This window comes from Aptenodytes patagonicus, chromosome 13 (genome assembly GCF_965638725.1).
Source record: "Aptenodytes patagonicus chromosome 13, bAptPat1.pri.cur, whole genome shotgun sequence".
Taxonomy (NCBI): domain Eukaryota; kingdom Metazoa; phylum Chordata; class Aves; order Sphenisciformes; family Spheniscidae; genus Aptenodytes; species Aptenodytes patagonicus.
Window position 1 is genome coordinate 13,686,105 of NC_134961.1, and position 12,935 is coordinate 13,699,039.

General features: G+C 43.8%; 1 protein-coding gene across 1 annotated transcript in view; it reads left to right on the forward strand.

The window, feature by feature from the left end:
• Nucleotides 1-1,840: 1,840 nt before the first annotated feature.
• The window catches only part of SMG1 (SMG1 nonsense mediated mRNA decay associated PI3K related kinase), a 69,027-nt gene continuing 57,932 nt past the window's right edge, over nucleotides 1,841-12,935 (forward strand). Inside the window, exons 1-2 of the mRNA XM_076351321.1 lie at nucleotides 1,841-2,092; nucleotides 12,171-12,334. Coding sequence (XP_076207436.1) covers nucleotides 2,004-2,092; nucleotides 12,171-12,334 — 253 coding nt within the window. The 5' untranslated portion in view covers nucleotides 1,841-2,003. The remainder of the gene's footprint in view (nucleotides 2,093-12,170; nucleotides 12,335-12,935) is intronic.

The window sequence follows — 12,935 nt, forward strand, 5'->3', positions numbered from 1 at the left end:
TTTGCAGCAGGTATTGTTGCTATACTTACTTATAAAAACCTAATTTTGCCGCATGTTCTGTAATTCTGGATGTCCATCTCAATTAGAAAGAAGGGAAAAAAAGATCTATCGTGGCTCATGGAATTGTTTTTGCAAAACTGGTTCACTTAAGATACACAAGCGTATGTCAGTTGAAACGCAGTCTGATGGGCACTGGGTCATGTTGCATCAAAATGGCATTACGTTGCAATGAAGCCTTCCGATATGACTTTTATTTTTTTTGTCCTGAAACTGATTTTGAAATCTGTATGTGTCTTGCACACATTGCTTATGGACTGTAAGCCAACAAGACTGTATCAGCAGGATGATGGCTGCCCAGCAGAATCCAAGGGAGGCGGCAGTATGCCATCTGTCTTAGCTAAGTCACCAACAGAACCATGGTGTATTAGGCACAGGGGAATTTTAAAAGTCTCCTCAGGTCTTTGGTCTCAAATCTAGGGTATTGTAATTTAAAAAAAGAGTTTGATCTACCCAGGTCTCTTTGCTGAGTATCTGACTAAACTATTATAGTTTTTCGTAACTAAGGAAATACTCTGCAGTCAGGAATTGGGTTTATCAAATCAGCTAATGTAAGTTTCCAGGTCTTGCAGGAGAAATATAAATATGCCCGAGACAGTCTTCACATCTTTTTTGGAAAATGTACTGAGACTATCTACCAAATTGAGGGGACTTTTTTTTTCCCCCTCAGATTTGCCTGCCTTCCTGTTTACAGATAGGCTTTCCCCACAACGGGCATCCAATGCCCTTCTAGCAAATGTGGTAACTGCTTTACGCAGAAGAGTCATCCGGGCTTAGAAAGACACTATTTCGCTAGTCTGCCTTTGAAATGCATTTTAGCAGCTGTGAGGAAGGAGAAACCTTATGGGTTTAGTCAGTGTTTAGTGTGGGATTAGTCAGCTTTTTGCTGACCACTGCCAGACATCAGACTTCTCCCTGGCAGTCATGTATGGGTGACATGTCCTAATGGGGAGAAACATGGGGATGAGGATCTGATCTATCCAGAGGGACACAGCTCCCCACAGACACCCCAGCAAGGCTTGGAGCAGCACAGACCCCTGCAGAGGGAAGGGGGGAGGATGTCCGCACGCTCTTAACAAAGGGAGATGGGCGCAGGGCAGGGGTCCTCCAGCTCTGCTCAGGTCCTGGGAGCCCCGGCTCCTCTCAGGGCCCAAGGGCCCCAAGCTCCCCTCACGCCCTGGGAACCGTGGTCCCACCCCAGCACCCAAGGGGCCCCTCAGGACCCAGGGTCTGGGATTCTCTGGCTCCCCTCACAGCTGGGGGACCGGGCGCCCCCGCATCCCCTGTTGCCCCGGGGACCTTGGTCCCCTCAGGGTGCAGGGGTGCCAGGATCCTCTCAGGGCCCGGGATACCCCAGATCCCTTCACGCTGGTCAGGCTGGGATCCCCTGGCTGCCCTCATGCCCAGGGTCCCAGGTTCCCCGCACAGCTGAGGGGGCTAGAAGCCTGTCGGCTGTCACCGACCCTGAGAGCCCAGGGGCCTGAGGCTCCCCTCAGGACCTGGGGGGCTGGGATCTCCCGCTCCTCTCACGCCCCGGGCGGGGTGGCGACGATGACCGCCCGCTCCCTCACGCCCACTCACTCGGGAGACCGCCGCCCGAGGCCCCGCGGGGCGGACAGCAGCGGGGACGCCCCCCCGCCGCAGGTGGGGAAGCCCGTCCCGCGGCTGCCGGAGGCGGACCGCCCCCGCGCCCCGTCCCCCGCCCTCCCAGCGTGCCCCGCGGAGGGGGCGGGCGGCCCATGTCCGCGATCCCGGCATGCCGCGCGGCCGGGCAGCAGCCGGAGCAGCCGCGGCGGCCGCGTCCCCTCCCTCCGGTGTGAGACAGCAGCCGCCTGCGGAGCGCGAGTGAAGAGCCGCCGCCCCCGCCTTTCCCCCCTTCTTCCTCGTCCTCCTCCGCCCCTGTCCCGCGCCGCTGCCCGGCCGGCCATGCCGTCTCGGGCAAGGTAATGAGCCGCAGAGCCCCGGGGTCTCGGCTGAGCGGCACCGGCAGCAGGCAGCACTACCACCCGCGGGGCTGGAATGACTGGCAACCCAGGTGGGCAGGGCTGGGGCAGGGGGCGCGGCCTGGCCGCCTGCGGGGCGCGGGGGCCGGGGCAGCGGGGCGCCGCGGCTGGCGGCTCGACCCGGCCCCGCCGCCGGGCCTGCGGGAGCGGGGCGGCGCGGGCCGCGGCGGCTCGGAGCGGCGGCGGAGCCACTTCCTGGCTGTTGGGCCTAGAGGCGGGCGGGCGGCAGCCGCCGGGCCTAGCGCGGGGCGAGTGGCGGCGGGCCGGCCGCCGGGCCTAGGCGGCGGGGAAGGGGCCGGCCGCGGCCGTGCCCGGGCGGGAGCCGGGCAAGTGGCGCGGAGGGGATTTCCGGATCCGTGTCTGCTGGCGGCTAGAGACGGGACCGGGACAGGTCTGTCACCGCGCAGGGCTCGGTGGGACCCCGGTCTGGGCTCTGAGCTGACGGGTGAGAGCGCTCCTTCCTCCCCCTGCTTCTCCCGGTGTCCCCTCCTCCCCTCGGTCTCTCGCGGCTCGGCGTGGCTGCAGCGTATCTGGCTGATACCTGGTGTGTGGCCGCAGGCAGCGGCTTCCCTCTCCCTGCGCATCGCGGTGGGAGACGCTTCCCTGGAAAGCTGAAGCGCTGGGGGGCCTGCAGTGGGGTGGAGAACTGGGGGGGTGGGCTTGATACCTGTATGTTTTCAGTCTAGTTTTCAGCTGGCAGTTAACCGGAGAAGGACGGAGGCTACTCGTAGTCTTCTGGGGGTTAATAAAGCAGTACAAGGTTATTTTTTTTTTTTTTTCCTGGGGAAAGTAGTTGAGCTGTAAGTAGGTGGGGTGAGAGCTTATACAATGTGTTAGGTTTTAAGGTGTGCTTATACCTGGTACTTCTTAGTAAGTGAAATTCAAAGTCTGTTGACTTCTTTGGTCAAGTATAAAGAGTGTATTTCAGGTCTTGATTACTTCTAATATATCTGATGCCAATGTTGTGCCATACTGCTCAGCTTTGCTATTTTAAGAGTCAAAATTGTCATGTAGAAATTGTAAATAAATTTGGTGTTTCTTAAGTTTTTTTTTTAATGTGGAAGATTTGGGGCTTTTTTAGTGGTTTTGAAAGTTTAACACAATATGGGATCCTACTTTTAAACTTTCCAGCAAAGAACAAAGTGGCACATGCTTGGGAATGTATTTACAGATGACAGTCCCAGTCGCATGAGATTTAGACTAGGAAAATTGGGTGGATGTGAAGGTAGATCTTATGAAACACAGATGTAACTTCAGTATTTACTGTGAAGGAAGCTTTCCTTTTGCTTGAACAGCTAGCAGTGCAGCCTCTAGGGCTAATGCTAGAGGCTATTCTGTCTTCAGTGGTGTGTGGGGCATGGTTATTTAAGTTCTAATTTGTTCTGTTATTGGACTACTTGGTCAAATAACTTACTATTTTTTCTTCACTTAAAAACTTGCAAACCTCATTGCTGACATCTTCTTACAGCTTCTAGATTTTGGGGGTGGAATTAAGAGGGCTGGTCTCTCTCTTACTCCTTAACTACTAACTTGCTTCAGATTTCTGGGCTGCAGTCTGGAATTCTGGACCCTAACTCTTGACCTTCCCACCTGGAAGAAATTGGATGTACATCTTGTATCTTTGCAGTGGATGGCTTCTATAAATGCTTTCTGGTTGGATATATTAATTTGTCACAAGTTCTATCTTTTAGCCTAAAAAAATACATCTTACAGGGCTAGGAAGCTGACTTTTTCCAATATAGCATTGTCTGCAATAGGTTCAGTTGTGTTAGGGGTGAAAGTAAGAGTGTAGCTGCAGAAATGCTTTGCCTGGTGATAAGGCTGGTTTAAGAAGTTAGACTGTTACCTCAGTGTCTGACTCTGGTCCATTCCCCATGCTGTAGTTTGGTGCCTCCTTAGCTCTCAAGTACAGCTGCTGTAAACTGGGCTGCTAAAATAATTATCCCAAAAGCCACAGCGGAAACAAAAATCTGAAAGCACTAGAGAGTGTGGCAGACTAGGGGAGCTTCATAGCATGGATAGGGCCTAGTTCTGTTCCCATCACACTGTGTGATTAGAGCTCCTGCTAAGAAATAGGTAACACCTCTTCACTGATCCTGTTACTTGTAAGAATTTAACTTTATCCTTTCCTTTAAATATTTTTTTTTTTTTAAATCTGGTGAGAGCGCCCAGGAATCAGAAATGTTTGCACAGTCCCAAACACAGAGCACATTTTTCTCTGTATGTTATGCTCAAGCTTTTTAAATCTCAAAAAGATAGCTTTGGCGATATGGAACCTGTGAGTCTACGCTAAGAGCTTAAAGAACGATGCAGAGATTAAATCAGTCTTTGTTGTTTTGGCGTCAACTAATTTTTAAAAGTGATTCACATGCACGGTTGAAAGGAGATCTGTTATATAAAACTGGCAATGAGTGTTTCTTTTTTCGTTGGTTGTTTCGAATATGCTCTTGGACAAACCCAGCAACACAAAATATACCCATGTATTCTTTCTTTTGCTTTCTTTTCTGTTGACTGTTAGTTTTGTTCAGCTTAGGTGATGTTGCTGGTAAATGCTTTCTTGCAGGGCGTGGAAGAGGGGAATGCACACGGCCAAAGTAATGAAAACTGCAGTAATTGTAGTTGTTTCAAGTTCCTAAAGGGGGGAAAAAAGGAACTGCTAATACACAGGTGTATTATCAGATGGATTGTATTTTCAAATCCACATTTTTGTGTGTGTAAAAATGACTAGATCGATTCTCATTACTAGGTCCAGACTCCTCTGAACTTTCAGTAATGCTAATGAGCATTGGGTCTTGGGGTGAAAACTGTGTGAAACTGAAAGTTGGAGCCCACATCCTTCTTTAAGGGAGAGCAGTTTTTAATTAGATTTTTTTTTTGAGCCTGCATGAATGCAGCCATATCTGTCAGATGCATGTGGACTGGTTTTCCTACAGTGTGTGTATTGATAGAGCCGTGTATTACAGAGGAAGAAGTTGTCCTGATATATATGAGCGTGTTAGTTTGCACACTGAGGTGTACCAGACTCTAAATTAATAGCAACACAAAAACTTTAGATAAATGTTGGATGTATGTGACAGAGAACAGTGAGTTTTTTTTGAGAAGGCTTGACAAGGTCTTGTTCCCCCTTCTTCTAATCTTTATAGCTTTCTAGACCTTTTCTTCTTTTTCTTTCCTTTTTGTTTGACAGATCTCACTGCATTTTCCCTGATGTGACATCTAGGGGGGGAAATAAAATCATGTCAGTGTGCAGGTCTTGCATGTGAGCAGAGTTAATTCGGTAGAGTGGTAAAGGCTAATTCAGTACTGAAGCAATACTTCCCTTTGATAGGAAATGGTCTGGGTGGCAAAGCAAGTTTCATGTGCTTATGGTGGTACTAAGCAGGAGTGTGAGTGCAGGGTAGCAGGTTAGCAAGTGCAGGGCGCACCATGGCTTTCTTGTTCTTAGGCGAAAGTGAGAAAAGGAAGATAAGATTTTAATTAACAGGACCTTTCTGTCTCTCCTATCATGAACATAGGATAGCAGGGGGAGTATATGGAAAAGTGAAAAAGTCTTTCACATCTGAGTTCAGAAGTGTCTTACTAGGTTCACTAATGAAATTAGTTCTTGAAAATGAAGTGTATCCTTCTCATGCAATGTAAGTCAGTGTTATGAATTACTAATTTCTTTTAGCATGGTGCCTGCCAAACGAAGTTACCGCCTAGGTCCCTGTGGGTCTAGACACGATGAGACCAGACAGTAAAATATGGCTCTCCTTCCAGGTAGCTTATAACCTGAGCAGGAGAGCAGTATTGGTTAGCACTTTATAACTGAGGACAAGTACCCTGTGTTTAATTAAAGACAGAATGGGAGGTGTTTGCAGGGAGCAAAGAAACTCATCAGGGCAAATGGGCTAAGAAAGTGATGGTTAGAGCAGTGCTTTTTATGTGGCCGTGAAGGGCAGAGGCGTGTCTTTTACAAAAGGCAGGCACTGGTTGTTGTGGATATTGTCTGTTCATAATGCTGGATTAACACATTGAATGACAAGCAGGGTGATAGTAGTGGGTGCTGTCTGTAAGGAAAGTTGAGACAGAGACGATTTCTTCTGCATTTGCATGTACAACAAGGTACACAGAAAATGTTTGTTAGAAATAGGCTGAAATCTTAGTTTGGACAGGTCTGTAACTGAGAGACCTAAAAGTTGACAACATAGAGATGTTTGAGGATGTCGCTGAAATTACCTGAGAATGGGTATAGAGTCATGTAGGATGAAAGTTGGTAAGGCTTCTCCATCTTTTCAGGGATAGTTGAGAGAGAGGAGAGTGCAAAGAGTGAGATAGATATGTAAATGGGGGGGGAGAAAAATAGTCTGCGGTGTTGAAGGCAGCTTAGAGAACGAGATGCAGTATCGGTTGTGAGGTGCCATTGTGAAGAGGTCAATGGAAACCTTGGGAAGAGATTCAGTGGACTGTGCGTGGGAGATGCTGAACAGGAATGGGTTCAATTCTGAACTGGCAGCAAGTAATTCTTGATCTCCTTTCACAGCTGAGTGTGTTGAATATGCTGATAAGGTTGGGAAGGTATGACATCAAAGAGCTTTTTTGTTTTTTTTGTAAAATGGGGGAGCCTAAATTTGTAATGTGAAAGCCTTTGTTTTTAATGTGAAGACAGAGGAGAATGAGATGTGAGAAAGATGAAAGAAGATAAAAGTGTGTCAGTGGGAAGCAAAAGGAACTTGGAGAGCAGATAGTCTTCCATACAAGAATAGCCATGCTAGATCGGACCAATGGTTTAGTTAGCATAATATCCTGTATGCAAAAATGGCTATCAGAAGATGCCTATGGAAAAATAAGAACAGGATGCATATATGCAATATATTTCCCTGACATTCTCTCCTAATGTCCATCACAGGACAGAAGGAAACTGGTGAGCTAGTATGTAAGAAGGGAGTCATGCAGAATCAAGGTGATCTGAAAAGCTACTGTGACTGCAGGTAGTTGTCCAGCAGTGGAGATGGCAGAATTGCAGTAGGAAAATAGTTAATTAGTTGTTATTTCACTAATGGAAAACATGGCCACTTAAACTCTCATTGTGCTCACTCAACACGGGGGTAGGAACAAAAGTAGGCTTTGGGGTGGGCTCAGCCAGGCTTGGGCTTGGCAAGGTGGACCAAGTGATGATAAAAGAGCATGGCAAAAGAAGGCTGTCATTGCTTTGCATGCCAGTGGAATAAAGGTCAGAAACTTGGTGGGAAGCTGTTAATTTGAGTGGATACAGTGACTCTAAGTTTTAAATGTCTTATTGATAAAGATTTTAAGTAATGAAGACTTTATCTGCATTATAGCAAATAAACTTGGCAAATAGAGCAAATAAGCAAGTAAAATTGACTGACTTGAACAATAATACAACTCATACAGTAGAGTTGTCTCAGAATAAATCCTCCATGTAGATCCTGTACTTGGAAATAAAATCAAATAGAATAATTAAGTGATTTTGTCTCAAAATAATATCCATATGGCAGGGTTGTTCTGAAAGAGCTGCAGATAATGAATAGTATACACCAGATTGTTTGTAACAAGTTTCTTGGACAAAAATTCTTAAGGCTTCCATATAACTAAAGAAACATGATATATTTTTGATTGACCTGTTTTACTTTTTCCTGGATAAAAAGATTTATTTTTTTTAAAGCCAGTTGTTCTCAGCCATGCTTTCTTCAGTCATACAAATTGGCTAGTCAAATCATGCTGATACTTTTAATGGAATGAGATATACACTTACTTTTTGAAAAGTCTAACTTTCCTTTTGTATGTCCCTGGAAAAAAAATTAAGTAGCTTTTTTTTAGGGAGAACTAGTGGCCATTTCTGCTTATTTAGGTGGGTGAACTATTTTCTTTTTCTGATAGATAAAGGCAGGTTAAAAATCACCCTGCAGAAAACTGAATGCAATCTCTTCTGTGTAAATGATATTGCTAAAACAGCATATGCAGGAAATTGGTGCCGGTGTTGGTGGTAATCAGGTAGTCTTCCACCCAGAACCAGGCACAGATGAAAACTGTCATGTGAGGTCTTGAAGTACTTTGCTTAGTCTCCATCAACGAGCTTTTCAGGTGGAAATAAAACAGAGTAGTGTCTCGTAAAGTGGCAAATAAGCTTTTGAAGCTACAGTATAAGGTAATCATAGTCATGTTCATCCTTGCAGTTTCCCATTCTGACTTTGTCTAATGTCACATTTGTATTTGTACTTCTGCTTATCTGTTGCTAACATTGTACATTGTGATTTTATTAATATACAATGTTTGTTCAGGTCTGTGACAAAGTCAATGTATGTAACTGATAAATTTGTTGTTACATAGACTTCTTTTGAAAGATGATGCTAAGCACTTACGACTGTCATGTAACCTACCATCTGCTTGGCACAATGTAATTAAAGTGGAAATACTGCCATGTGAACAGGAAAAGTGTGCTCCTGAAAGACGGGCATAAGTTGAGGTAGCCGGGAGTACAGTTCTTCCCATCGCCTGGTGGAATGGCTGCAGTGTACCTTAAAGGGCTGGAGGGAGGTGGAAAAAGTAATTATTTGTAAGACTTTGTGTTGTGGTTTAACCCACACAGCCGTTCGCTCACTCCCCTCCACCCCAGTGGGATGGGGGAAAGAATTGGGGGGGGGGGGGGGGGTTTAAAATTAATGGGTTGAGATAAAGACAATTTAACAGGACAGAAAAGGAAGGGAAAATAATAATGATGATGATAAAAATATACAAAGCAAGTGATGCACAGTGCAATTGCTTGCCACCCGCTGACTGATGCCCGGCCAGTCCCCGAGCAGCGGTCACTGCCTGCCAGCCAACTCCCCCCAGTTTATGTACTGAGCATGACGTCCCATGGTATGGAATGTCCCTTTGGCCAGTTTGGGTCAGCTGTCCTGGCTGTGCCCCCTCCCAGCTTCTTGCTGGCAGGGCATGAGAAGCTGAAAAGTCCTTGACTAGTGTAAGCACTGCTTAGCAACAACTAAAACATCAGTGTGTTATCAACATTATTCTCATCCTAAATCCAAAACACAGCACTGTACCAGCTACTAGGGAGAAAATTAACTCTATCCCTGCTGAAACCAGGACACTTTGGCAAGTACCTGTCCGCAGAGTGGCTGCGTTTTGAGTTCTAAGTGGTTGCCTTTCAAAATCATGACTACATTACTGACATGAAAAATGTTATTTTTCAGAAACAGATTTGAAAATTAAATGTCTCTTCCTGTGCATGCAGACCGTGCTTCGCTGTGAGTTTGCACAGCAGTGTCCTGTGTCACCCAGGTGTCTGGGTTCCTCGGTAAGGGAGCACAGGTGCAGGTGATGGATACTGGGGTCGTGTCCCCAGGTCTTGATGAGCCCACACCGCAAACTCCCAGAGTGCTGATGCAGGAGCCTGCAGTACAATTCTTAAATTTGCTTCCCACCTGAGGAATGGTGTGCATCACGGGACAGCTAGAAATGCACAGGCGCATGAGATAGTGGGCTCTGCTTCTGGTGTGAATCTTACTGCAAGCTTCTTTCAGTTCAAAATCTCTCTTCAAAGCAATATGGACCATACCAGCCAGTTGGGTCACAGAACCTAGTTCTTTGGAAACAGTATCTTTCTGTGAAGTGTTTTTTCTCTGCCTCATAAAGAAAGGGCAGAAACTGCTGGATATCTAAGCTACACATTTATTGTGGTGGGAACAATGTTTTCAGTGGGAACTATTGTCTCTTAAATTGATACATAGGAGAACAATTATATATTTTTAATAAAATTATGCTCACCTTTTAGTTGGATGATAAAGTGTGAATAGGTTAGCTTGCAGAAAGCTGTTCCCAAAGACAGAACGAAGTGAGTGTGTGGTTTTTCCCAGGGAAACAATAGGCTTATGTATTTTACCACAATGGAAAATTTTACAAAATGTTCAAAGGCCGTGCTGCGGGAAGTGAGGTTAGCTGAGAACATGTGTAGTCCTTCAGTTGATTGGGATACGCAGAATAGTCTTAAAAATTGTACGTTTAATCAGCTTGCCTTCAGACTTGAGAATTTAAGACTTAATACTTGATAATTGGAGATGATGCAGTCTACAGCATATCGCCTTAAAAAAAGCGATGCTCTTTGGGGAGGTACGCTATTAAGAACCCATCAGTACTTAAATTTACCAATTGAAAATTTGTCAGTCTGTTTCATTGAAAGGCTAAAATGATTTGAATTCTCTGTAATAAACTCTGCTGTTCCTCAAAGTGAGTTGGAAGTCTCCTGAGGTTTTAGGGCAGGGAGAAAATCTGGGGACTCTGTAGCTGACTGAAAAATTTGCACATGGTGTAGGCACATTTAAAGTTCGTATCATTTGAAGGTACAGTGCAGAACTTCATTGTTGTTCAGTGTAACTTAGGTGAATAATGAAGGTCCAACTGCATAATTATTTCTACAATCCTAGTTGACTGTCATGAGTAAAGACTTTTACTAAGGCTTTGCCTGTTGAGTAGCATAGCCTATTTTATAAAATAGTCCAAGCAAGTGCTCAGCAAAACAGTAGATATGATGCCACAGTGAATACTGAATGAGGAAAAGAGTCTTACTGTGTATATCTAAAGATGAATTTGCTTGTAGAGCAAAAGGGAATAATACCTGCCAAGCAAACCTAATGTCAACCTTTCACTGTGAGAACAGGGCAAAAGCACAATTTTCTTCTTTTGAACCCTGTTCCAAATTGATAGTACGTTGTCTTTTAACATTCTCAAGAGAATAAAATATGTGGGGGGGTTTCTTTAATTCCAGTTGTTTTTGCAAATATCAACCCTCATGGTATTACTCTTCCAGTTGTACTGAGGATGAGCTGTATTTGAAAATAGCAAGCCTTCAGGACAGCTTAAGTAACAACTGCTTTTCAAAAATTTTAGCTGTGTTTTTCCCTTTTGGCCTTGAGATGTATTTAACTCCTTTTCCCTGAATTTGTCTACCGGTTCTAATCACAGTGTTCTCTTGAAAAGTAAAAATGAAAGGCTTTTTCCCAAGAACATGTGGTGTTTGTCCTTACACAAATTGTGGTTAATTTACAGGAACGAAAAGGAATGATCTGTCCTGCTTTTTGTTAGATAATCAAATGTACTATCCAAAGCTTAAAATAAAAATAGTAGATCTTTAGAGTTTGCTTAGGAAAAGCCCTCTGTAAATAATTTGAATAGTGTGATTTCAAATATACTTGAGTTGAACAAAATTCTGCTGATTTTTGTTTTGGATGGGTATTGTTTTACTGGTTTTAATGTAAAACCTCCAGTATTGCTTGTAAGAATGCATTTAAAGTGATTGGTTGAATTTAGGTTCTGAAGTCTCATGCGCACAAGTTTAGTATATTAAAGTTACTGTATTTTTAAAAATGAAATCACTTAGTATGTCCAGTGAGAAGAGTTGGTTTCATAATTTTCACCTTTTTCCTTTTTCTGGGCTCATATCAGTTTCCTGATACGAGTGGTTTAAACTTAATGCAGATTTTTTAACTCTTTATTTTTTAACTCTTTATCTGCAAACATTTACTCTAAGGATAACAGCTCTTAATTTACATTCCAGGTTTTTCCACAGTAAAGTCTGCTTTCTTGTTTTGCAATTTTTGTTTTGCAAAAACTTAGTATGTGGTTCCTGTATTGATTATCAGTTACGTGCTAGTAACACGTCCATCTAATAAGTGGTTTTACATTGCTCAATAAGGCCCGTAGCATATTATGTAAATGTTCATGTGTGGATTAGTAATGACTTTCACAAATGGTAGACACTGTATCGCCTAGCTGTGGTATATACCTATACCTAGTTGTATTTTATTTTTCACTTCTGGGAAGTAATTTTTCCTTATATAGGCATCCAACTGAAGAGAGACTTGAGAACGTCCCGAGAAAAGGCACTGGCGCACTAGAATGCATTTCCTTTGCATGTTGCTGTAATAATTAGTCAATTCCAATCCCAATGTGAATTTAAGGTCACTTTTTAAGAAGCAGGTTAGACATACAACTTTTTTGACACAGGAAAATACTTTTGGGATTGTCATTTAAATATGTTGCATTTATAAGTGAATGTGAATCCCACTCCTGTTATACCCCTACATAAAAAAAATATTTTTCTCTTTATAGAACTGACAGTGCATCAGCTGACCAGGACAATTTAAAATACTCTTCATCCAGAGATCGGGGCAGTTCTGCCTCCTATGGATTACAACCCTCAAATTCAGCTGTGGTGTCTCGACAAAGACACGATGATATCAGAGTCCACACTGACATACAGAATGAAGAAAAAGGTATACAGATTGCTGTTTCATGTGTAAATTGTGAGGGGACATTCAGAGAAAGGCAGTAAACTTGAAATGGTGGAGAATTTTTTTTTTTCCAAAAAAAAGGCAGTGAACTGATACAGCTCATTGCCACAGTATCACTGTGTTGAGAGATTTATCAGGGATCAAAGAAATGTTGTGGTTGATATGAATAGTGAGAAAAATATGCAGTTGCATTAGGAGAAGAATGTAAGAGAAGACTTAATGCATTAACAAAATAAGCACTTTTTCCTAAAGAATAGTATTCTGGATGTGTCTGGTCTGCAAGTTGAAATTTCTTCCTGAATACTGTCTAGTGTGTCTGGTATTGAAAATGGACTGCCTGATTAAATGGGCTACTAATCTGATACATTACCTATTGCAGTTTTACTGCAGCAAACTGGAATCTTTGATTGGGAATCAAATCTATATTTTGTCATTAATGGGAATTTCTACTATGTGCCTCAGTCTGACTTCATATAAGTCACGTGGTGTATGGTTCATACAATTTTTTCCTGTTCTTTTTTGAGAATAGAAATACTTTCTCTGGAAAATAGCTAAAAATTCAGAATCATCTCTCTTTCATATT